Here is a 26,905-nt window from a genome sequence, read left to right as displayed (position 1 = left end):
GAGCGATTTTTAATCAGTGAAGCGATTAATAAATATTGTTAAATTTATTTTTTCCATTTTTTTTGGCTTTGAACATTTCAATCTATTGTGAACCAGACAACCTGAGCAACGCTGGTTACGTTTTGCTAATATGTTCTGTTTGCAAAGCCTTGTCTCTCACGCTGCCATACATAGGGACAGGCAATCACAGGCACTGGCAGGTGCACACACATATACACAGGCTTTTCTGCACACACACACACATGCACATCTATATATATATATCTGTAGAGATAGATACACATTCTCCCCCTCACACAAATAAACAGGCTCCTATATGCACATGCATACACACACACACACATCTGCACGCACACATACAGAGTCTCCCCCACTCACATACACACACAGACACTCATACGCACAGGGCTTCTTCAGCCACTGCCAGACCCCTTCTTTATCTGATGCGGGATGGGGACCCATGTCAGCCCTCTCCTTCTTTAGCTGCTGCAGGATGTGATCTCTGCAGGCTTCTTTAGCCACCATAGGATGGAGTTCCATGGCGGCTGGCAACAGGAGAGGTCAGGTATTTTGTCAATGCAGTTTATAAAGAGGTCCTCTGTTTCTTTATGCTTTTTACTAATTACTTAATAAAATGAAACAATTTTTATTGTCACTTTTGTTTGCTTTTAATATTTATATTTGTTATGAACCAGACAACCAAACAACGCCGGACACTTTTTGCTAGTTTTACGATAATTTATCTGCCTTAATCCCTTTATTAGCCCATAAATCAAAGTCTTCCATCCATTCAAATTTGGTCACTGCTATCAAGATTCCTTTGGGCGGGCTCTTCTGTGTTGCTGGGGAAATATGTGATGCTTTCAGGGCTTTTTATTTTTCTCTCTCCTTGGAATTAGTTGTTAGTGAGGATGAGATTAACAGATTTTTAGGTAAACTCGCAGTGCTTAAGATTATGAGTATTGCATCAAAGTTTTAGAGGCTTCTGTTTCCGATGTCCAGAACACGACGCAGGTTTTAAGTAATAGCAGGTGCCCTAGTGAGGATGGTTTCTCTCTATTGTTTTATAAGCTATTTTCTGATTCTCTTGCACCCAGGTTAGGGGCGTTGTATAATGTTTTTTTGGCTAGTGGCTCTTCTCCCCATTCTTTTCTGTTGTCTCTGTCTTTGTTATGCTGAAGAAGTGGAAGACCATATTGAATGTAGCTGTTACAGACTTATCTCCCTTCTAAATTATGACGACAAGATCCTTGCAAAGATTTTGGCAAATCGGACTGAGTGGGTGTTGCCTTTGTTAGTGCATAGAGATCAAACTGGTTTGATAAAGGGTCGGTAATTTTAGAGGTACATTGGATTTATTCCATCATGTGAAGGCATCAGAGGTTGAGGCTTTATTAATCTCTCTGCATGAAGAGAGAGCTTTCAACAGGGTCTGATGGGTGTATTTATATCTTACCCTTCATAATTTTGACTTTGGGGAGAATTTCTTAAAATGGGTCCAAAGCCTTTATCTCAGTCCTGATGGCCACATTAGAGCGAGTGGTAGGGTTTCCCAGGGGTTCCTAGTGTGTAGAGGTATGAGACAAGGCTGTCCTCTTTCATCGCTGCTCTTCACACTGGCAATGGAACCCTTGGTAATTTGGATCTGGCAGCATCCTGTTTATTTGCGCGTTCAGGGATCTGATGGCAGTGACATGAAGTTAGCATGTAGCACATTTAAGACTAATCGGAGAAATTTTTTTTTCACTCAACACACAATTAAGCTCTGGAATTTGTTGCCAAAGGATGTGGTTAAAACAGTTAGTATAGCTATGTTTAAAAAAGGTTTGGATAAGTTCTTGGAGGAGAAGTCCATTAACTGCTATTATTCAAGTTGACTTAGGGAATGGCCTTTGCTAATACTGGCATCAGAAGCATGGGATCTTCTTAGTGTTTGGGTAATTGCCAGGTTCTTGTGGCCTGGTTTGGCCTCTGTTGGAAACAGGATACTAGGCTTGATGGACCCTTGATCTGTCCCAGCATGGCAATTTCTTATGTTCTTTGAAAAATTGGTCCTTAATGCTTTTAACAACAAAGACCTAATTTTTCCTATTTACAGGTTATAGCAGCTGGTTCTAAGGAACCTGATGCCCTTAAGAGGGTTTGGGAAAAGGGTCTGGGATTTAGTTTATTTGCTGGAGAGTGGGAGGAAGTTTTTCTTAGGCTTCCTGAAGGGGAACTCTATAAGCGCCTGTATTCAGGAGTCCGGGTACAAAATCTTTTATTGCTGGTATTATACCCTCATGAAATTCTATAGCAAGGATATAAAATGACCCCCTTTTTGCTGGAGAAAAGTGTTTTTTTGTTTGGTTTTTTTTTTTGCATGTCTGGTGGTGGGAATGTCCAGTGTATTTTAATCTGAAGTCATTTTGGTCTGAAGTCATTTCATGGATTCATAAGATTTCCCTTGGATCCTGCAATTGTGCTCTTAGGGGGTTATTTTCAAAAAGATTTACATACTTAAAATTGGGGTTTACATGTGTAAATGCATTTTACACGTGTAAATGGGCTTTTGAAAGTTGCTACAATATATGCCATCAAATTGTCAATAAGTTTTACACATGTAAGTGCATTTTAAGCATGTAAATAAGCTTTTGAAAATTGCTATGATTGTATGTTACATTTATACACGTAACTCCTTTGAATATTACCTCCATGGGATGCTCTTTTGAAAACTCATTGTTCTGATACTATCAGACACTTCACTTTAATTGTCCATATGTTAGTAGTGGCATGGCATCTTATTGCTTTGCGAAGGAATTCTTCCTCTCAACCTTCTGTTTTCTTGTGGCTTCAATATTACTGGCAAGTTAGAGATTCTTATTCAGATGTTGCTAAAATCTGGATCAAGGCCGGCACCATTGTTAATTTTGCAGTAGATAATGGCGCCGTTTTTAATCGCAATACCAGTGGGGCAAGAGTAATCGGGGCTCACTCCTGGCCTGTAAAGAACATCAACATGGTAAGAAATGTTTTAGGGGTGAGGAAATAGGGAGGAGGGCCCGGCCCGTGAGTGGGTTTTCTTTTCCTTAATATATATATTTTTTTTGTTTGTTTTTTTTTATTTTGAATAAATGAAAAGAAGGAAACAAAAATTGTCTGTGCACACCTCCTACTGAATAGCGTCTTACTGAGCCAATGCTGCAGTCTCGGTGGGCCACAGTGGGTGTTAGAAATTGCTGCCCCTCCTACCGACTCCTGGGGGCACACTGCTTGTGAGCAATACCTCCTGATAACCAGCAGCTCGAGAGGAAGCAGGAGCAACCAACCGTGCCTGAGAAAAGGAATTCTTGCCGGCTGCCACGATCCACTCACATTGTCCCTCGCTAACCTTTATTTCTTAGTTGCCAGTGGATTAATCCCAGGATCTGAGCCCTGCTTATGAATTTTTCTTTTTAACATCGCTACCCCATATGTGCAGGAAGGTGCCATCAACAAGGTGGGTTTGTGTTTCCTTCTCTTTGCCTTTTGATGGCACATCTCTGCATGAAAGGGGAATTGGTGCCGACATAGTGATTGGAGGCACTGTTGCATGTACCGGAAAACATGGATTTAGATTTCCTCCATCTCTTCCTGGCCACCCACTGCTGATTGCAGAGGGAGCGATTCTGGCAAGTATGACTTTTTTTTTTTTTCACTACTGCAGTTGGACTTGTAATTTCATGTCTTGCTTACAGTTCTCTTGGCTAAAGACTGTCTTTGTAATTTGTTGCTAAGGACTGATTATGAGACTTGAAAATGAGGGTTGGGTTTTTTTTTAAGTTATGATCCCAGTCTGCTGCAGTTTGAGTTGTTCAGTTTGAACGTGCTTAGCCACAGCTGTGGGTTTTGTTCTTACCTGTATTGATTGCTTTTCTGTTCAGAGGCATTCGATTAGCTCATAGTTGTGAAACCTAGACTGGCTCAAACAGCTAAAACATGGGAGACTTAAGAGATTTCCATATCATAGGAACGTCTGAACAGTGCTGGAGATTTTACAGGCTTAAAGTTTCTGGGCTGGTGCCCAAAGCCTGAAATGCAGCAGTCTGTACTAGCACTTCTCTGCTTCGTTTTGGGTTGGTAAGGAAGAAGAGGAAAAGGAAGCCTGTGGCAGGTGAAGCTTCTCTTGCTGGCCGACAAAGAAAAGATCGGGAGCTGCCGTGGATTCCTCTTTCCCCAACCCCAGACAACTGCAGAACAGACTCAGGAAACTGGCAGAGCAGAGGACAGAGCAAGGGTCCCTGCAGTTGCTTCTCCTCCCGCTCTCTCACGCTTTCTTCCCAAACAGGAAGTGTGCGGCAGAGGGAGAGGATCCGCGGGGATCGAGAACACATGGTCTCATGCTGTCACTGCACTGCCAGCCTCGCGACTTCCTCACTGTGAGATGAAAGGGAGGAGGACTTTGGGAGAGATGGGGTAAGATGGCAGAATTGGGATGGTCCGTGGTGGGGAAAGGAGTATCATAGGGATGGGAAGGGAAGAGGAATGGGGGGTGGGAGAGGAGAAACATGGGAGAAAAGGAAGACTTGGAATGGGAGGGAGAGGGGTATGAGGTTTCACTTTCTCTCGCTGGCTCAGTGATGGTAAGTGTTGGGTTCTCAAGAGCCTCAAACAGAGGTGGTTTTCAGGATTTCTGCAATGACTATTGGAGATTTGCATATACTTGATTAAAATTCAGGTTTACTTGCATAATTTGGCTGCCTTGAAAACAACTTCTGCTTGCGACACTCAAGGACCAGAGTTTCCCCTCCTTACATGACTCCTGAACATTTTTTGCTGGCATCTGGAGTTTTCTAAGATTTTTCCAGCCCTTTAAAAAAAAAAATAACGTACGAATGGTCAGTAGCGAAGGTTGAAGCCTTGACGATTGGCGCTACTGCTCACAAGTTTCAAACTTGTGCTAATTCAACCCTTTTGTATGTCTGTTACTCATATGTCCAATATATACCCATGCATTTTTATCTGTATATCTTGGTACCAAAACATCTGGGTTTTGAAGATATGTCTGTCTGACATTTAGCAATGTATTTTCTCTGAATATCGCTAATGATATTTGTTGAACAGAAAGCTATAATTTATGGAATGTTGCTGTGGTGGTGGTGGAATTAAATCCCTTTTCATGGTTCTGGCGTCTGCAGGCTGGTACTGGTCCAAGGCCCTATGATGCTGGACACACAGCAGGAAAAGTCTGTCGTTGTAATAGATGATAAAATAATGTATTTAATGATCTGTGGACTGGGCTAGACTTATGGTCCAGTGCTAAAAGATAGCTATCATAATCCTGTAAACAGGCAGCCCCAGTGTTCAGCAGGGTGGGAAGAGTATTTATTTCTGACCAGGCTGTAGTTCCCTCCCAAAAAAAGTAGTTTGCCAGTGACCTGAATGGAGTTCCTAAGCTAGTAGATGCATCCAGCAGGAGTTGAGGTGTTTTTTTGCCCATCTCTTTCAGTGGAACTGGGTTTCAGTGAGTGTCACAGAATTCTGCTGCTGGTCACCAAGTGACCCTTCCAAAAAGGTCACATGGTTAATCTGCAGGGCTGGACACCTAATTCATGTCCCACTGCATGTAAGACTTTTATGAAAGCAATAATGACCTACAAAACCTTTAATATCCTCCGGCAAAGAATGTCAGGTGCCAGCAAACAAATCTATAAAGATGTTTTTGGTATGCTGGATAACAGGTGAAATGGTCTCAGCCAGCTCTTCACACTTTGTCTCTCCTCCTGGCCTGAGGGTGAAGTAGAGATAACTGTCATCTGCCTTTTCACAAGTGAGCTGTCAAAGATTTCCTGTGGTTCATCACATTGGATCCAGGGAATGGATATCCATCTTCAAGGCTGCTTATATTTTATTTTTTTATTTATTTTTTATTTATTTTTAATTTTTATATACCGATTTTCCTGCATCTGATGCATATCAAACCGGTTTAATTAAATATAAATAAGATTTTGCAGAAAAAGAAAAAGACATGTACACGGGTTATCAGACCAATTTAGACAATTCATTTTCTTTATGCAGCTTCACGGGGACATGACTTATGTACGGTTTGCTTAGATATTGCTAGAGTGGATTCTCATTGAGTAGCTTTTAAAACCTTGCATTGTTTGTATTGGACCAATAGTTTGAAAATGAATTCAGATGCATCTGTGTTATTGTAGACCAATGGGGCTTGGTGCATATGATTTGGCCTAGCCTGTTGGTTCTAGGATCCCTAGTTTGTAAGAATCACGGCTCGAAGGAAGGCCCCAAGAGCCACCAGACTCACCCCAACGCCACCAATGCTCTCCTGTGGCCAGGATGCTGCACATCCCTCCCCCCCCCCCGGCACTGCTGAATGCGACATGGCAGGAGATGGCGTCCCAGTGCTCCGGGCCCCTCCTCCTTCTAGGCATGCGCCCGACTCACCGCAGGATAAAGGGCCCATGGTGGGAACGTTGCCTCGGCGCTTCCTGATGACGTCGCCTGCTCCCTATATAAGGCTCACTTTGAGGAGCAGAAGATGCCTCAACAGCGGGTCTCCTGCATCCTGTTCAGTATGTGTTGCTTCTCTGCATTCCTGGTTCCTGTTTCCTTGCCAAGCCTTGCCTTCCTTTTCAGTTCAGCCTCGTCCAGCCTTACCCAGCCTGACTCCTTGTCATAGTCAGTGTCTCCTGTGTGTTCACGTCCATCCTCAGCTTCTTGCTTTGGACCTGACCTCTTGCCTTGATCCGACTACGATTGCCTGCCGCCTGGACCTGAACCCTTGCCTGAACCTGATTACAGTTGCCTGCCACCTGCATCTATTCTTGCTCGCTGCCTGCCCCGACATTAACTCTCTTCTGACTTCCGTAAGCCTACTGTTCACTCTGCTTCTGGTGTACCTCTGGACTCTTAACTACCACCCTTGACTTAGGGGCCTGCCTAAGTCCTGCTGGCCACCATAATTCAATGACTCAACCTGTGGAGAAGGCGGCTGGTAAAGGTTAAGCTCCAGATTGTCCCAATACGGGGCATGTTTGTCGGCTGCCGGCATAGGCCTCCAGGGGTTCGCCCTCGAAGCTTGCGTCAACTTAGCTGCCACACTAAGGGCTCACACACCCCATATCCACCACATATTTCCACTCAAATTATCCTTTGGTCATGTTTTGGTTAGAGGACCAGTGGGGAAATTTATCTGTATATGTACCATAAAAGCTTGGGACATACCCTCATGCCAAGCACAAGTGTTTGGAATTGAACTAAAAGGGCAAAAGAACACATGGGCAAATGCTGCCTGTCTCGCAGAGAAACTGGTGGTTGAAATTTGAAATGTGAGAAGTAGGCCCTAAGAGGAGTTGAAAATGATACTTGAAGTAGGAGGACCAGATCGAGGAACTGGCAGGGGTTCCTGGATTCTGGCAGCCTAAGAAGAAGTAACAAGAGAGGATGGGGTTAGTGGGGTGGCAAGAGGATGGAGTTAGTGGGGTGGCAAGAAGAAAGCTGCTTAAGTGCTTGAGGTAAAAAATAGCTTTGGAAATTTTATGTATTCTGAATGCACCATTCCAGTCTTTGTGACTAGTGCACTAATATGATAGGAAAGGGTTATTATCATGCTGAATGACAGTTTATCAACTTCCGCAAGGCACAGGATCTATTTCACTGGTCTACATCAAGTTTGCTGACTACAAGATAATGTGATCTTTATGTATTTTAGTGTGCCAAATCCAAAAATCACATCCATTTCCTCCAGTCACGTCCGGTTTTTCCGCAAAATGATGTCTACTCATAAACTGTTATAGCAATAACGTAACATTATTATTTAGATATGCTGAATACGCAAAAAAAAAAAAAATGCTGAATATGCAATCGGTATAACCAATAGGAAGATTGCTTATTAAGCTTAAAACTGCTGATGTCGGCATTTTATGGCTGTATAAGCAGCGTGAAAACCAGCGGCAGCATTCAGTCGTTCAAGAGGCTTAGAAGTCGCAGCAAATTTAACTCTGTTATCTATTTTTGTTGAATATGTCATTCAACACTCAAATAGTTCATGGATAGTACCAGAATGATCCAGATATATTCTGTTACATTTGTGGTTGTTTTACAACACCCAAACAAAGGACAAATATATCTGACTTTGTACGAAAGCTTATCATGCATATTTCAGGGTTAAACTGGGTGACCAGGACAAACCTTGGGCACCACATAAAGTGTGCAGGACATGTGTTGAAAACCTGAGACAATGGACTAAAGGTTGAGAAAAAGTCTCAGCTTCGGAGTTCCAATGGTGTGGCGAGAGCCTCAAAACCATGTTGATGACTGCTACTTCTGCATGGTAATTATTACAGGCATGAACACAAGGACAAAATCTTCCATCCAGTACCCAAATCTCCCCTCAGCTATAAGACCGGTTGCTCACTGCGACGAAGTCCCTGTACCTATCTTCAGTACTTTGGAAAGTTCCGACGATGATGAATTCTGTCATTCCAATTTTTCCAAAGACTCCGACGACGAAGATTTTGTGGCCTAGAAGTTTATGCCAGAATGTGCCAGCCATTCACTCAAGTTGAGTTGAATGACCTGGTACAAGATCTTGATCTGCTGAAGTCATCAGCAGAGTTACTGGGTTCAAGGCTAAAGGAAAAGAACCTGTTGGCTCCCTGTACCACATTTATGTATCGTAACAGAAAGAAAGATCTTCTGAAATATTTCCATATGGACGAGGAGCTTGTATACTGCATTGACGTCAAAGGACTTGCTGATGAATGGAGGCTTTTTATTGACAGTTCAAAAAGAAGTCTAAAGTGTGTGTTGCTTCACAATGGCAATAAATTAGCTTCCATTCCTATTGTTCACTCGGTAAATATGAAAGAAACTTATGAATCCATGAGAACCATTCTCCAAAAAATCAAATATAATGATCATTGCTGGATTTTATGTGGCAATCTGAAGGTTATATCGATGCTTCTAGGACAACAAAACAGTTACACAAAATGTCCTTGCTTCTTGTGCCTTTGGGATAGCTGAGCAAAGGCAGAACATTATACAAGGAAAGAATGGCCCGCTAGAGAGAAATTTAAGATCGGTGAAAAGAATATTAAGAATGAACCACTTGTTAATCCTCAAAGTGTTGCTCCCCACATTGCATATAAAATTGGGACTCATGAAACAGTTTGTTAGGGCTTTGGATCAAGATGGTGAGTGCTTTAAGAACCTATGTACCAAATTTCCTGCTCTTTCACATGAGAAGTTGAAAGCTGGCATATTTGATGGCCCGCAAATTAGGCTTCTAATTAAAGACAGAGAATTCCTCAATACCATGAAAACCATAGAAAAGGATGATTGGTCTGCTTTTTTTGAGGTGATTGCAGACTTTCTTGGCAACTTCAGGGCCGAAAATTATAACCTTTTAGATCAAAATTTGTTGATTGCTTTTCAAAGACTGGGAGCAAACATGAGTGTCAAATTGCATTTCCTTGATAGCCACCTGAACTACTTCCCCTCAAATCTTGGAGCTATGAGTGAAGAACAAGGAGAATGCTTCCATCAAGACCATGGAACATAGATATCAAGGCAGATGGAACACAAACTTGATGGTAGATTACTGCTGGTTTTTACAGCGTGACAACCCTGATCATAACTATTCCAGAGCATCCAAAAAGAGAAAATTTCTCCCTAACAATTAAATTTACACAATTATTGCTCTCTTGGTTAGACAATAGACTCGTTTTTTGCATGAAACAAATATATTACGTGCTATCGCTTCTTCAGAACTTCTTATTACCCTTGATATTCGACTTTATAATCTTTAATCAAACATTTTCTCATTTGTGAAAAAATTTGATGTATTGCATATTTTTTTACTTCATATTTGGAACCAGTACCTTTTATTTGGGTAAAATCAGCAAAAATAATTAGGTCAGCAGAAAATCTTTTTTCAAATGTAGACCAGTGTTTTCCAAGCATATAAACATTCCCTAGTATGGAAATAGCAAATAAGACTTTCACACAAGCTTTCAATGCCAATAATAAATGATTAATGGCTGAAATGAACACTTAGAATATCTGGGGAAAGGATTAGGGATGCAGGTTTGAGGGTTAATTACTCCTTTGACTACAAGTTTGACAAACTGTAAGCTAAACAGCTTGATCAAGTTTCCGTTTTACACCTGTGGTCATTTTTGAGAAAATCTGTGTGGCTCTCCTTTTTAATTCCGGTGTACTTTTTGACTTATTTACTTTGCATAAACCTTTAAGATTAACAAGAAAGATGGATGTGTCAGCAGCTGAGTGGGAAGTAAACTCCCTTTTTATTTCTGTATCGTAGCTGAAAAACCTCTCACTTGACTGGATGCTAGTTTTAAGGCTCATTAATGATTCACATTTCATTTCATTTCATTTAATATGTATATACAGTACATGCTAAACTTACAAAGCAGATCAAGGCGGTTTACATCAAATAAACAGCATAAAAATACATTAAAAACCCTCTTATACCTCAACCATCCTACCCCCCATTAATCATTAAAAACAAAAATACCCATTCACTTATACCTCTTACCTCTCTCCCCCCCCCCCCACCCCCAATATCCCTTTCTCAACTGGGAGACTAGGCCCAATCTGACCAAGGCTTGGGGTGCGGCTAAAAAGTGATTCAATTTATGTGTCTAGGGGTCACTGTAATGGTCAGCAAAGAGCAGCATTGGAAGATGCTCTGAAAGGAGCTGTGATCATAAATCAGAGCAATATGATTGGCTGGAGCTCTGAAATAATTTCATAATTAAGACGTGATAGGCCTGTAAACTTACAAGGGAATATAGCATTTGAAATCTGTGAGCCAGTGAAATTGCCAGATAGGTTGACTGCTCTTTAGCACTGCAAGAAAGGATCATGTTAGTTAGGAAACACAACTCACATAATTTCATGGTCTACATTATGGCAAACATATTAGCAATGGAGAGAATTGATTTATGGAATGCATCCACTCTGAAAAAAAAAATTATTATTAAATGAGGTAATTTAGTTGATGAGCTCCTTAGGGAAGCATACCCGATGCATTTATTTATTGCTTATCCATAAGAGAGCTCAGATATTGAATGCCTCAGGTTAATAGATAAATAAAGCAAAGTACAGATGAGGGAAGTAGGCTAGCAGAGAAAAAGCATGTTTGAAAGTTGTGAAAGTCGGATATTTTTATGCATTAATGGCAATATAAAAGATATTTAAAAAAATGAAAACATGACTCAAAGTTCAATAGAGCATGACTTGAAATAGAATTTCAGTCAACTAACAAAATTAATAAAATAATTTATGAAAATTGCTGTAGTTTAACTACAGATGTGAAGAACTAGAACCTCTCCCAGATTTTTCTGATTTGTTTTTTTTTTGTTTTGGCTCAGAACACACTAGAGCTTGAGTCAGTCTGAGTGTAAATGCTTGGGGTCTGTTTGGGATGGTTTAACTCATTGAAGTGTTTGCAGTAATTGCTTGGTTCTTTTTGGAGCATTGGGATCCTCATTGCTCCCAGTCATGAGGTTAACATGCTTTGTTTCCTTGCAGATATGCACATGATGGTTTCCAAACCAGAACAGTGGGTTAAACCTATGGCTGTGGCTGGAGCCAATCAGTACACCTTCCACCTAGAAGCCACAGAGAACCCGGGGGCGCTGATTAAAGATATTCGGGAGAGTGGGATGAAGGTAAGGGGTCAGGGTAATCAGAGAACAGAGCTCTGGAGAAAAAAAAGACTAGATTGGTTTAATTTGTGCTCAGGGGATTATATGAGGCACAAAATTATTTTAAAATGTCACTAATTATCCCAGAAAATAAAGAGGGGTGCTGTGGCTCATTCCTCGGCCAGTAGAGTTCAGATGCCTCATTGCAGTGGTGCTTTTGTACCCTTAGATGTTCAGCTTGGGCACCCCAAGTAGGCTCTATTGCTGGTGACATGTGCCTGAGAGAAGCTGCTGCATAGGTGCCTATTGGAAGGCCTGGTGAGAAGCTAAGAGCAAAATAACTGAACGTGCTTAAATCAGTTCAAGTCAAATAATAGCCTCATTTATTAAAGGGCACAGAGCAAAATAAAACCTTTGATAAATTAAGCCCTCCTAGAGGTTAATTAAATTTTAGATGTGTGGTTCTGAAACTGTATAGCACTAGAAACCAACCTTTCGGTAGCCAGGCCTCAGTGAAATCAGCAATGTTTCATACCATATCAATCCCAGTCAGGTAAGGCTCAGTCGATGTCCTGTTGAATAGCCAAAGCTGATCTTGAAAATAAAAATGGAGGTACTCTCCTTCTTTTCCCCCACTCCTACTCTCATTATCAGTCTTGTTAGCTCACAAGTATTTTTTGTTGAATGTAAAGAATTATTTTAAACCACATCTCCTAAGAAAATAAACCGAAGCATCTGTCACTCTGAAAATATACAGTATTTAACTTTTTTGCCAGCTTTGTTTGCTTTGCTCTTGGCAGAGCTTACTCTGCGCTGCATTAACAGAAGCTTCATTGGTCTCTACTTTTTCTTACAGGTGGGTCTGGGCATTAAGCCAGGGACTACGGTGGAGTACTTAGCTCCCTGGGCCAATCAGATAGACATGGCTCTGGTTATGACTGTGGAACCTGGGTTTGGAGGTCAGACGTTCATGGAAGACATGATGTCAAAGGTAGCTTCCTACAACAAGTAGTGGAGGCACTGTATGTTGTGAAGGGCTGTTCTTGCACAGAACTGATCTAGGAACCTCATTAACCATTATTATTACTTAATATTTCTATAGTGCTACTAGCTGTATGCAGCGCTGTATAGATACACATAAGAGAGTCCCTTCTTCATGTAGCTGCCAATCTAGTCAAAACACACTACAGTACAGAAAAGAGGCTTTGGTAATTTTATTTAGGTTATGATTAGTAACCTAATGAAGGGTTAAGATTTGAAAAGTAGCCTCAGAATGGTGGGTTTTGAGGCTAGATTTAAATATGACCAGAGAAGGATCATGATGCACCGACTCTTAAAGTCTATTTCAAGCATAAGGTGGTAAGTGTGAAGTAGGGAGTTGTCGCTGGAGGAGAAGAGCACAGATAAGTTACTTGCCCAGTGAATGGAGTTAATGAGGAAGGGGGTAGGGAGAGGTGAGGGGTAATGAGAAGCTACAGAGTAAAGCACTTGTTAGATAAGTAAGAAAAGCTTGAACTGTATACAGAAGAAAATGGGGAGCCAATGTAGTGCCTTAAGAGGGATTATATAGTTGTAATGACAATGGATGAAGGTAAATTGCACAGCTGAATTTTGAATAGACTGTAGTGGAGAGAGATGGTTCAGTGGGAGTCCTGTAAGAAGCAGGTTGCAGTAGTTTAAGCAGGAGGTGATGAGAGCGTGGATAAGTGGAATCTTGTATCCAGGATTGCTAATTTTTGACTTTAGGTGTTAAAAATTATTGACAAATTTTGAAAGGAGCTGAAGAGTCAATTCAACATTACCACCTATTACTTTGCCTGGGAGAGAAAATCCAGATTTTTACGGATTTTAGATTGCGTTAAAATCAAGGGCTCCCTGTACTTTCTAGTTACAGTGATCCAAAGTTACATTTTTAGATTGACACACTTTATTTATTTATTTATTTATTTATTGACACACATTATCCTACTTTACAACGTTTGTTTCGATCTTAAGATGTCAGTGTTTCCCGGCAGACATGCATTGGTGCGCCGAAGACCGAGACCTGACAAGCTAACAGCAGAAAGATTGTAGAGGACTTTCTGTCCAGAAAACAATATTAGTGTAATGTCCCATAGATATTCCTTAGCATTTTACTCTTTAGATATAAAGCAAAAATGTAACACTTTAAAATGTTTATACTTTTTACAGTACTATATGTTACTAAGTTTCAGGTATCAGTCCTTGGTGCTAGAATCAATCCCTCATTTATAACAGTGTTCTTAAGGGACAGTCAGTTTTGAGTTACACTTCCACTCATGCTGAAAACCACATCTTATGTACATGGAAGACAGACAGGATTGGATTATTAATAGAAAGAGAACCAGCTGCATACACAATGGCCTTCATTTTGTTTTAAGCCCATATCTTTTGAAGAAAACTGTATTTTTGTGATAGCTTCTGATCCAAATTAGCAGAATTAGTCAGAGCTTAATAAAAACATGGGAAGTCTGATAAAAGATTTTTGAGAATCTGATTGGAGCCAGCAAAGGATTAGCTTTCTTAAAATGTGTCAAAAGTAAAATGGCTGAGATCCTGGATCCAAGATTTTGGTGATTTTTGAAGACGCTGTAGGAGTAACAAAAGCCTGGTTAATCACTATGAATACTGAACCATTTTATACCCATGTGCCTCAGACCCAATTACTCTAGCAGTAGTAAGGAAGATTTTACTTTGGGCAGGGAGACCCTAATAGATTTGAACAGAATTGCTGTGACAAAAATAAAAATACTTATGTGAGGAGGAATGCTTTTTGCAGACTGTTAGTACAGCGATGGGTGTCACTTGGGCCCCTTCTGTTGCTAAGCTGGATATGGAATTTAAAACAAATAATTGATTTTTGCTGAATGGTGAATGTTAGTGACACTCTGTTTAGATTTTTTTTGTCTATTTAATTCATAAAGCATTTTGTTGAGAATGATTGGTATTGCAAGCCACTTAGTTTTTTTTAATTTCTCTATTCCCTGTCGAGAAAGAAGGGCTGAATTAACCATGACATGTGGTTGTCACCGAATGGCCTCTTCTCTATTGAGCATGTGTGGGAGTTCCTATGCGGGTGTTTGTCAGGCTGAAGATCTCTGTAGCGTGCACACAGGATTTATGTTGCAGTAGTGGTTTTATTAGAAATGCAAACAGACAATTTGATTTATACCCAGCAGACTCCTAACTCCCTATCTCCTAAGGCCTTCCTGCACATTTCCACTTCCTCCTGGCTCCCAGCCAGCATAAACCTTCAGTCCAATCCAGAGTCTCCATCCCGCTTTACACAGCAGATGAGAGCAAAAAGCATTGAGGAGAGAAAGATGAGGCAGCAACACTGGAAGTCAGCAGTGGATCTATAGAGCATGCACCTCTCTTCCTCATGCTCCTGCTTTCTTGTCCAGGCCCCATGGGGTGAGAGCAAAAAGCATTGAGGAGAGAAAGAAGATGAGGCAGCAACACTGGAAGTCAGCAGTGGATCTATAGAGCACGCACCTCTCTTCCTCGTGCTCCTGCTTTCTTGTCCAGGCCCCATGGGGTGAAGAAAGAATCAGCAACCTCACTGCCAGGCAGAGGAAGATAAAGTTGGTGTCTTGCCAGGCCCATATGAACAGGAGTTGGTGATATCTCGCTCTGATCTGGATGAAAGAGAAGGGAATAACCTCCCAGTGGGCCAGGAGGAGGAGAAGGAAGCAAGAGCAGCCAAGAAGGTGAAATCAGCCAACTCCTATCCAGACTGATGAGGCAAGAGCAGCCTTCTGCTGGCTCTGAGACACACCTCCCACGACCTCGTGACACACTAGTGTGCCCCGACACACCTGTTGAGAACCACTGCCATATACTACCCTTTTCCTTCTTTCCCAGTAAAGACCTCACTATCATAAATAAAACTTTTGGATTCTGCTGTGAAAATTGTACTATTCCATTGTAATATTCCCTTTTCCTTAATGCAGTCTGCTGAAAATGCTCTGTATTACTTTCCTTCCACTGGATCTTATCCCTACTGTCTCCGGTTTTCTGCCATCTTCTCTCCAACTGACAGCAATTTCTTTTTAAATCAGCCAATTCTTCAGTATATCACAGGGATTTGTTTTTTCCACTAATTATCTCTCCTCTTTTCTCCTTCATTCTCACCCTTACTTTCCTCTCCTCTATTATATCATACCACCCTTCAATAATACTTTCCACATCCCTCTTCTCTAGCCCTTCCCCATACTTATCTACTACACAATCTACCTCATTCCTAGACAATTCTGGATCCACTACTCCCCATTTTGACCTCAAATCTTCACACCACTCCTGTTTCACTCTATCTTTAGTAAAACAGCATGAGAAGGTCACCAAATAATGATCCGACCATATAACCTGTTCAACTCCTTGATATCACAGGCTACCTAACTGTTGCACCAAAGAGGAATTTAGGATTAAATCCAGAACATACCCTTTCCTATGGTAAGGTTCTGAGACTATTTGTACCAGATCACTCAATTCTAACACACACAAAAAATCCCCTATCATCAAATCTGAATTATTATCCTGACGTAAATTAAAATTCCCTAAGATCAAATAATAAGGATTTTAATAGCTTGAACTAATAAGCTTTCCAATACCTCCTCCATTTTCTCTCTTGTAATATCCGGGAGACAATACTATCAAAATATAATTATGGGCTCACTGTATTGTAACTTCACTAAGAGATTCACACCCATCAAATCCCTCCACAACCATCTGTTTTAGTGGCAAATGCCTGTTAAACAATTGCCACCCCTCCCTCCTCTTCCCGATCATATTATATGTTACAATATTATATCCTTTTGGACATATTGCGAAAAAGCTATCCCTATATTCCCCTTAAGCCAGGTCTCCTTAATACAAACCATATCCAGTTTCTTTTCTAATACCATATCATGAATTTCCAGTCGATTTTTCTGAATTTTCCTGGCGGTTAATAAAACATCGCTATTCTCCCTCTTCCCCTCTATCCACTTTTCCCCACTGTCTTAATCATTTGCAATTATCTTACATTCACGCTTCCTCCGTGGCAAGCATATTTTCCTCTACCCCACAATTTAATAAATTGACCCTGCCGCAACAGCTCATCTCTGATCTTTTAAGCGCTCCCAGCAATAGCATGGCAGATAGGGAAGGTCTCGTGCTACCGCGTCAGCACAGGTGGGGCTAACAAGCCCGTTCTGAATCACAGCGTTACGATGTCAGCTGGAAGCTGCAGCCAGTCGCTCTCCCCGAAGTGCAGACAGTTGTTCTTATCACAGCAGCAGCTTGTGTCTGATCTTTTAAGTGCTCCCAGCAATAGCGTTACAATTGCCACTCAAGTGGAAAGTGTCCCATATGCAATTTTCAAAAATGCCTTTCAAAGCGTTAGAAGGGGCAAAAACCCTCTTTGTATTAATTCAATTAACTTCTATGTATAATACATTCATTGCAAAAGAATTTTTTAAAGAAGGAAGTGGATAGTTTCATAGAACTTCAATGCACTACTAGTTTGTAATGCTTTATATCGGTTTTAATCATGAACATACCACCTCCTACCTTATTTGGTTTTTTTTTTAGAGTTTTTTTATGAATTGCAATGTGCTTTAAAAACATATCATAAATATTCTTAATGGCAGTGATAAGTTAGAGTCCCACATTGTTCATTGGTAACACCGACCGTATGTCTGGAAATTTACTAACCACTCAAGGATAACACCGACTCTATCTAAAAGTTTGCAGTCAACCCGACAAGGCCTTGTTTCTGACCCAACAGGATCTTTCTTCAGGGGAAGTCAATAGATATTATTAACTAGTCGGATTTACTTATCTTGAACTTAATATTCTTCAAACCTCCAAAGTATTCATGCCTCCCCAAAGGCTATGCAATAATCGAAGAGTGAAAAGATTGTAGAGGAACCTCCTTCCTTCACTGCAAATGTTCATTCAAAAGTTACCACGAGCTGAAACGCTTCGCTATTATGCCATAGTAAGACGGGTTAAACGCTCTCTGTCAACGCTCGATGCTGTCGCGGGCAATTGATTGGTTTATGTAATAAGTGAACCCTATAAAATTTTGGTGCATAGTATTTTGGTTTGTCCCAGCAATAGCGTGGCAGGTAGGGAAGGTTGCATGCTACCGCCTCAGCACAGGTGAGGCGGGGCTAACAAACATGTTCATCCAGGGGCTCAGAATCATAGCGTTCTGATGTCACCTGGAAGCTGAAGCCAGTCACTCTCCACTTACAAGAACTCTTAGTGTATAGGGGAGTGGAATGAGGAGGGGCCCAGTCCAGGCAGGGTAGTTCTAGAATGTTGGAGAACTGCTGGATCTGCCTATTATTCTCCTTGGGAAAGGACTAATTGGCTGCAGTCACTCCAAACTGTGTGTAGGACTTTGAGTCACAGTCTTAATTGCAGTGCAAAACAAGGACTGGAATCAGGATTGCTACATAGTTTCACAGCACACAGCTTAAAGTGTCTGGCATAGTACATAGGCAGAGTTGAAATGCACTTGGACTGCAGCTTAATGGCTGGGTTAGCACACACCTGTGGAGTGCCTTTTCTTAAGCACACTACAGAAAAAAAAAACCCCCTCAAAAAATTAAACTCCAGCTCTGTCAGAGCAATAGCTATACTTACCCTAATTCTCTTATCTACCCTCAGACCACGTCTAGATCCCGTTTGGTCTGAAAACAAACAAAAGCACAGTAGTTGCAGCTTACAGTGGTAGAAAAAAGCAAGTTTGCTTACTGTAAACGGTGTTTCCGTAGATAGGATGAATTAGCCATGCTGTCATGGGAACTGCCAATCAGGGCTCGGGAGGTGGAGCTTTATTAAGCAGAGTGTAGAGTTTTCAGTCTCTGCGGCTGCGCAGGAAAGTACCAGATTCTCCTCGGTCTGTATTTAAGTTTGAGTGTAGCTGAATAGAAGGAGACTACCAGGGAGGAGGGAGGGTCCGCATGGCTAAATCATCCTGCTATCTCCGGAAACACAGTTTACGGTAAGCAAACTTGCTTTTTCCCGTTGATAGCAGGGCTGAAATAGCCATGCTGTCATGGGAGTCCCAAGCTCCCGATCATGCGGTAACATAGTTGTAAAAGTTGCGTGATTATTGAAGTGTGAATTAATGACTGGAAGTGGGGGACAGTAAGTAAATCCTTGGGCCTATCACTACACTTTCAAAAGGGAAAGTTTGATAAAATGAGAAAAATAGTTGAGAAAAATAAAAACTGAAAGGTGCAGCTACAAAGATTAAAAGTGTACAACAGGCATGGAGATTATTAAGAAGTACCATCTTAGAAGCACAGTCCAGATGTATTTCAGGCAGTAAAAAAGATGAAAGGCCAAACAATTGCTGGCATGGTTAAAACGTGAAGTGAAAGAGGCAATTTTAGTCAAAAGATCTTCCTTCAAAAATGTAAGAAGCATCCATCTGAACAAAATAGGAAAAAGCATAAGCATTGGCAACTTAAATGTAAAACATAGATAAGACAGGCTAAGAGAGAACTGGCCATAGAGGCAAAAATTCATAATAAAAACTTTTAAAAATATATCTAAAGCAGGAAGCCTGTGAGGGAGTCAGTTGGACAGTAAGCCGATCGAGGGGTTAAAGGGGCATTTAGGGAAGATAAGGTCATTGCAGAAAGATTAAATGAACTCTTTGCTTCAGTGTTTATGGAATAGGATGTTGGGGAGATACCTGTTCTGGAGACTGTTTTCAAGGATGATGATTCAGATGAATTGAACCAAATCATGGTGAACCTGGAGGATGTAGATATGGATAAAATGAGTAGTAAATTACCTGGACCGGATGTACACCCCGGGGTTCTGAAAGTACTCAAAAATGAAAGACCTATTAGAATTAATTTGTAATCTATCATTAAAACTATCCATTGTACCTAAAGACTGGAAGGTGGCCAATGTAACCCCGATATTTAAGAAGGGCTCCAGAGGTGATCTAGGAAACTATAGACAAGTGAGACTGACTTCAGTGCTGGGGAAAATCGTGGAAACTGTTATAAAGCAAAATTGCTTACCTTGTAATAGGTGTTATCCCAGGACAGCAGGATGTAGTCCTCACATATGGGTGATGTCACCGACTGAACCCTAGCGCGGGAAATCTTTCTGTCAAAGTTTCTAGAAACTTTTGACTGGCCCTGTGAGGCCACTGAGCATGTCCAGCATGCCCTGATATTCTCTGCCACAGGTGTCTCTCTTCAGTCTCGTATATAGCAATAAGCTTTAGCAAAAATAAAATAATAAAAGGAATGAGACCCAACTCCGCGGGGTGGTGGGTGGGTTCTGTGAGGACTACATCCTGCTGTCCTGGGATAACACCTATTACAAGGTAAGCAATTTTGCTTTATCCCAGGACAAAAGCAGGATGCTAGTCTTCACATATGGGTGATTAGCAAGCTAGAGGCTGAGTCATCTTGTAGTGAAGTAGCACTGAAGTATTGTTGTTGAAAATGAGTCAGCCGAAGATCACAGCAGATTGGATGTAGGAGTTGGGATTAAACTGGAAACAAGTTCTTTAAGACAGATTGTCCATAGACTGAATCTTGTCTTCCTTGCTTGTCCAAACAGTAATGAGCTGCAAAAGTGTGAAGAGAACTCCATGTTGCTGCTTTACATATGTCAAGGATTGGCACTGAACGATAGTGTGCTACTGAAGTTGACATTGCCCTTACTGAATGCGCCTTTACTCGCCCTTGGAGAGGAAGGCCTGCTTTTTCATAGCAAAACTGTATGCAATATGCTAGCCAATTGAATATGGTATGTTTACCCACTGCCTTTCCTGGTTTGTTTGGATCATAAAATACAAAAAGTTGAGTGGATTTTCTGTGGACTGCAGTGCGGTTTATATAGAATGCTAGTGCACGCTTACAGTCCAAGGTATGTAAGGCTGTTTCTCCTGGATGGGAATGGGGCCTTGGAAAGAATGTGGGTAAAACTATGGATTGGTTCAGGTGGAATTCCGTAACTATCTTGGGGAGGAATTTTGGATGTGTACGGAGAACCACTCTTGTCAAGTGCTTGTAACTTGTCACTAACCCTTCTAGCTGATGTAATGGCTATGAGGAAGATAGTCTTCCATGTGAGAAATTTAAAATCACATGAATCTATGGGTTCAAAAGGGGAATGCATGAGTCTTCTTAAGACCAGATTGAGGTCCCATTCTATGGCTAGTGTCCGAATTGGTGGTTTGAGATGCGTTAAACCTCTCATAAACCTACTGACTAGAGGTTGTGTGGAAATAGGCGCATCTCCTACCTTGTTATGGTAGGCTGAGATTGCACTTAAATGTACTCTTACATATGAAGTCTGGACACCAGAGTCTGAAAGGTGGTATAAGTACTCTAGTAGGGAAGTAGTGGGGCAAGTAAAAGGGTCAAGTTTTCTCTGCCTATACCACAGAGTAAATCGTTTCCATTTCAGAGAATAGTTCTTACGTGTGGAAGGTTTACGAGAAGCTAGAAGCACTTGAGATACGTTGGTGGAAAGATTGAGTGGCTGTAAGATCAAGCTTTCAACATCCATGCTGTCAGGGATAGGGATTGAAGGTTGGGATGGCGCAACCGACCCTGATCCTGAGTTATGAGAGTGGGAGCTACTCCCAGACGAATTGGATCCCTGATCGAGAGGTCTAGAAGTATGGTTTCATGGACCCCTTGTCCTGTTGAAGCTTCACTAGAGTTCTGGTTATGAGCGGTATTGGAGGATACGCGTATAGTAGGCCTGAGTTCCAAGGAGGAGCAAAGGCGTCCTTGGCTGGCTGATTCTTCTGTTTGTGTAGAGAACAGAATAAGTCCACTTTGTGATTCAGATGTGATGCAAAGAGGTCTATTGTTGGTTGACCCCAACGCTGAAAGATCCTGGTCACTACTGAGGGATCCAGGGACCATTCGTGTGGTTGGAATTGACGACTGAGGCGATCCGCTAGTACATTTTGAGTGCCTGCCAGATAAGTGGCCCGGAGAAACATTGAGTGTGATAGGGCCCAGGCCCAAATCTGTACAGCTTCTTGACAAAGGAGATACGAGCCCGTACCTCCTTGTTTGTTGATGTACCACATAGCTACTGTGTTGTCCGTTTGGATCAGAATAGTCTTGTGTGAAAGGCAGTCCTTGAATGCATGTAGCGCATAACGTATAGCTCGAAGCTCTAGGAAATTTATTTGAAATGTTGCTTCGACTGTTGTCCAAGTCCCTTGTGTTTGGAGATTGTCTATGAGAGATCCCCAACCCAAGGTGGATGCATCTGTAGTTAACGTTATCTGTGGGACTGGTTGCTGAAAGGGTAGGCCTTTGCGCAAGTTGCCCATGTTTGTCCACCAAAGTAGAGATGATCTTAGTTGGTGGGTCACTTGAATTGGATAATGTACTGGTTGAATTGCCTGGATCCATTGTGATCTTAAAGTCCATTGAGTAACTCTCATGGTGAGCCGTGCCATAGGAGTGACATGAACTGTGGAGGCCATATGGCCTAGTAAAGTGAGAAACTGATGAGCTGTCATTTGTTTCTGTAAGTAAATGGATCTTGCTAGTAGAGTAAGTGTCCTTGCCCGATCTACGGGTAGAATGGCCTTTGCTAGATTGGTGTTCAATTCTGCTCCTATGAATTGAAGCAGGTGAGTTGGAGTGAGATGGGATTTTTGATAATTGATGAGAAAACCCATGGAGTGAAGTAGGGTAATTGTTCGAATCAGAGAAGTGAGAGCTCCTTGCTGAGATTGAATCCTGATGAGCCAGTTGTCCAGATATGGGAAAACATGGACACTTTCCTTGTGCAAGTGTCCTGCTATTACTGCCAGACATTTTGTGAATACTCTGGGGTCAGAGGCTAGGCTGAATGGCAGAACTCTGTACTGGAAATGTTGATGGCCCACCATAAAGGGCAGGTACTTGCGATGAGGAGGGAATATTGGAATGTGAGCGTAAGCGTCTTGAAGATCCAGAGAACAAAGCCAGTCTCCTGTTTGAAGAAGTGGAAGCATGGTGCCTAGAGAAACCATCCTGAACTTTTCTTTCTTCAGATATTTGTTGAGGTTTCTGAGGTCTAGGATAGGACGTAGGCCTCCGGTTTTCTTTGGAATGAGGAAATACCGGGAGTAGAATCCTCTGCCCTGCTGAGTCCGGGGCACTGGCTGTACAGCCCTGGCTCTCAGAAGGATGGATAATTCTACTTGTAATTGAAGTAGTTGAGAATTTTGTTGTGGGAAGAAATGTGGTGGAGATTCTGGAGGAATTGAGAGGAAATTTAGTTTGTAATTTCGAGACACTATGGAGAGTACCCATTGGTTTGATGTTATGTTTAGCCAATGTGTGTGAAAATAGGATACTCTTCCTCCCACTGGCAGATCTGGTCGAGGATTTAGGGGATGGACTTGTTCTCTGGCCTGTGTTTCAAAAGCCCACCGCTGGGTCTGTCTGTGCAGGGGGTTGTGGGCGGGTAGGCCTAGGCTGTCTGGCCTGGGACCATTGTGGTCTAGTTGACCTACCCCTAGAAGTTTGGGGGTAGTATCTTCTTGGCCTATAGTAAGTACGTCTGGTTTCTCTTCGAGGTAGGCGACTAGAAGATTGTGTAGAGGGATCTTGTGGTATTTGAGACAGATGACGTAAAGTCTCTGTATGGTCTTTAAGCTGTTGTACTGCTTCTTGGACCTTTTCTCCAAACAAATTGTCGCCGACACATGGTAGGTCCACAAGTTTTTCTTGGACCTCAGGCCTGAGGTCCGAGGCCTTAAGCCATGCCCAACTACGGGCGGTGATTCCAGCTGCTGCTGCTCTGGAAGCAGTCTCAAAGTTGTCATAGACCACCCTCACCTCATGCTTCCCGGCTTCTAGGCCTTTGTTGACTATGGCCTGTGCTGGTTCCTGGAATTTCGTATGCAAAGAAGTAAGAAATTCTTCCATTTGCTTCCATAGGTTCCTCTGATATTGTGTTATATACAATTAGTAAGCAGAGATTTTTGTGTTCAAGATGGCACTTTGATACACTTTTCTGCCTAATGAATCGAGAAACCTATGGTCTTTACCAGGTGGAGTTGATGAGTGTGGGTGCACACGTTTTGACTTTTTCTGTGCAGATTCTACTTACCACAGACTGGTGTGGTAACTTGTTTCTGATATCCTGGAGCTGTCTGCACTAAATAGGTTGTGTCCACATGCTTATTCACTGCGGGGACAGAAGATGGATGCTCCCAGATGCGGCATTGAAGATCCAAGAGAACCTCATGGATTGGAATAGCCAACACTTGTGTAGGTGGGTCTACAAACTGTAGAACTTCTAGAGTTTGTTGCCTGGTATCTTCTTCTGCTGTTAGTTTGAAGGGAATGGAGTCAGCCATGTCCTGTATGAATGTTGAGAAAGATAAATCTTCTGGAGGTGATTTTTTTCTCTGGTCTGGAGGTGAAGGTTCAGACATGAATCCCTCAGAAATCGTTACAGACTGCTGGTCATCCCAAGAGTCGTCTGGGTCATCCCTATAAGGAGACCTTGGAGGAGATCTGGGAGGGTAATGAAGGCCTGAAGGGCCTGGTTGTGGATCATCGGAGGAAAACAAATGTGAAGTGTCCTGAGGCTTTGTTGTTGGCAGGTTATCGATGACATTTTGATATCTTTGTAAAAGACGTGGATAGAATGCGAGGTCCTGTACTTCAGGAGGCTCAGATGATGGTTGCCTTGATGATGCAGTGGTTGTCATCGATGCAGACGTCGTTGGAATCGAGATCGGCATCGAAGAGCCCGATGGTATCTGGGCGAAGATGGACGTCGATGAGTCTCGGTGTCGTAGTGATCGAGTCCATCGTTGTTCTCGGTGCCAACAAGGGCACAGGCATCGGTAATACAACCGGCATCGATGCTGGTGGCATCGGCATCGGTGGAATCACCGGAGGTGCTTGATCTTTTAAAGCCTGAATGACTGCTTGTCTGATGAGATCAGACAATTCCGGCTGTACAACTGATGGAATCAGAGCAGTTGTAAGCGGTGGCTGAGGTTGCAATGATGGATCCTGTGCAGAAGTCTGTGGAGGATCTGGCATCGATGGAGGCAAAGGCCAGGCGTTGAGGGGACCGCTATTTCCTGGGTCCGTGGCTGCTTTGCTGTCGATTCCTCCTGGGACGTCGATGCGGACGATGACTGTCTACGATGCCGATGCATTAACTTAAGTGGGTCGGTCGACTTCGTCGATGCTGTGGATGATGGCGAGAACGGACGATCACCGGATCCGTCCGGGCGAGGTTTTTTAAGTAATGCTCGTTTAGTCACTCCAGCCGGAGACGACTTTGATGATTTTGAAGGGGAAGGAATCAGTTGCAGCTGGAACAAATGTTCCATTTTTTCCTGCCTAGCCTTTCGCCGTCATCTCAACGCATTTAGGACAAGTATTCACGTTGTGCTTTTCACCGAGACAGAGGACACATTCAAGATGTGGGTCGGTGATCGACATGGTTCTGTTACATATAGGGCATTTTTTGAAGCCCGTAGCCATTTTGTTATCGACGGCCGTCGAAAGAGAATGGGAATTCGTGAGAAATTTCCAAAGATGAGAAATCGAGACTGAGGTACTCACCAGCCGGTGAAAGGGAACCCCGAGAGACCTCTATGAGAGAATATTCAAAAAAAACTATGACTTTTTGGTCAGAGAATGTTGTGAAGAACTCGCAACGGATCCTGTCCCACGATGCTTGTAGCAGCACGGAAAAGCGAAGACTGAAGAGATACCTGTGGCAGAGAATATCATGGCATGCTCAGTGGCCTCACAGGGCCAGTCAAAAGTTTCTAGAAACTTTGACAGAAAGATTTGCCGCGCTAGGGCTCCGTCGGTGATGTCACCATTTGTGAGGACTGGCATCCTGCTTGTCCTGGGATAAAAAATAAAATCACAGAATATTTAGATAGACATGGTTTAATGGAACACAGCCAGCATGGATTTACCCAAGGCAAGTCTTGCCTCACAAATCTGCTACATTTTTTTGCAGAGGTGATTAAACATGTGGTCAAAGTTGAACCAGTAGATGTGGTGTATTTGGATTTTCAAAAGGCGTTTGGCAAAATCCCTCATGAGAGGCTTCTGAGAAAACTAAAAAGTAATGGGATAGGAGGCAGTGTCCTTTTGTGGATTGTAAACTGGCAGGAAATGGAGAGTAAGATTAAATGGTCTGTTTTTACAGTGGAAAAAGGAGTGTCTCAGGGATCTGTACTTGGACCGGTGCTTTTTAATATATTTATAAATGATTTGGAAATGGGTATGATAAGTGAGGTGATCAAATTTGCAGATGAGACAAAATTATGCAGAATAGTTAAATCTCAATTGGATTATGATAAATTGCAGGAGGACCTTGTGAGATTGGAAAATTGGGTGTCCAAATGGCAGATGAATTTAATGTGGACAAGTGCAAGGTGATGCATATAGAGAAAAATAACCCTTGCTGTAGTTACACGATGTTAGTCCCATATTAGGAGTTACCACCCAGGAAAGAGATTTAGGCGTCATAGTGGATAATACATTGAAATCGTGAGCTGAGTGTGCTATGGTGGTCTAAAAAGCAAACAGATTGTTAGGAATTATTAGGAAGGGAATGGCAAATAAAACAGTGGATGTCATAATGCCTCTGTATTTCTCTGTGGTGAGACTGCATCTTGAATACTGTGTGCAGTTCTGGTCACAGCATCTCCAAAAAGATATAGTTGCACTGGAGAAAGTACAGAGAAGGGTGACCAAAATGTTAAGGGGCATGGAACAGCTCCCCTATGAGGAAAGGCTAAAGAGTTTAGGACTGTTCAGCTTGAAGAAGAGATGGCTGAGGGGGCATATGATAGAGGTCTTCAAAATCATGAAAGGACTTGAACAGGTAAATGTGAATTATGTATTTACTCTCTCAGATAATAAGAGGTCTAGCGGGCACTCAATGAAATTAGCAAGTAGCACATTTAAAAAAAAATTGGAGAAAATGTATTTTTCTCAAAATGTACAATTAAGCTCTAGAATTTATTGCCAGAGGATGTGGTTACGGAGGTGAGTGTAACTGGGTTTAAAAAAGGTTTGGATAAGTTCCTGGAGGAGAAGTCCATAAAGTGCTATTAATCAATAAGGAATAGTAGCTTGAGATCTATTTAATGTTGGGTACTTGCCAAGTACTTGTGACTTGGATTGGCCACTGTTAGAAGCAGGATATTGGGTTTCATGGACCCTTGTTCTGACCCAGTTTGGCAACTTCTTGTGTTCTTATATTCT

At 42.1% G+C, this 26,905-nt stretch overlaps 1 protein-coding gene across 3 annotated transcripts in view; it reads left to right on the top strand.

Annotated features, from left to right (window-relative positions):
• RPE (ribulose-5-phosphate-3-epimerase) overlaps window positions 1-26,905 on the top strand; it is a 42,420-nt gene that overhangs the window by 5,237 nt on the left and 10,278 nt on the right. For all 3 annotated transcript variants that reach the window (XM_029606149.1, XM_029606150.1, XM_029606151.1), the window contains 2 exons: window positions 11,536-11,675; window positions 12,508-12,642. In XM_029606149.1, the coding sequence (XP_029462009.1) occupies window positions 11,536-11,675; window positions 12,508-12,642 (275 nt within the window). The remainder of the gene's footprint in view (window positions 1-11,535; window positions 11,676-12,507; window positions 12,643-26,905) is intronic.

Source organism: Rhinatrema bivittatum, chromosome 6 (assembly GCF_901001135.1).
Source record: "Rhinatrema bivittatum chromosome 6, aRhiBiv1.1, whole genome shotgun sequence".
NCBI classification, from domain to species: Eukaryota; Metazoa; Chordata; class Amphibia; order Gymnophiona; family Rhinatrematidae; genus Rhinatrema; species Rhinatrema bivittatum.
Note: the sequence above shows the minus strand (reverse complement) of the source record. Positions and strands in the feature narration are given on the sequence as shown.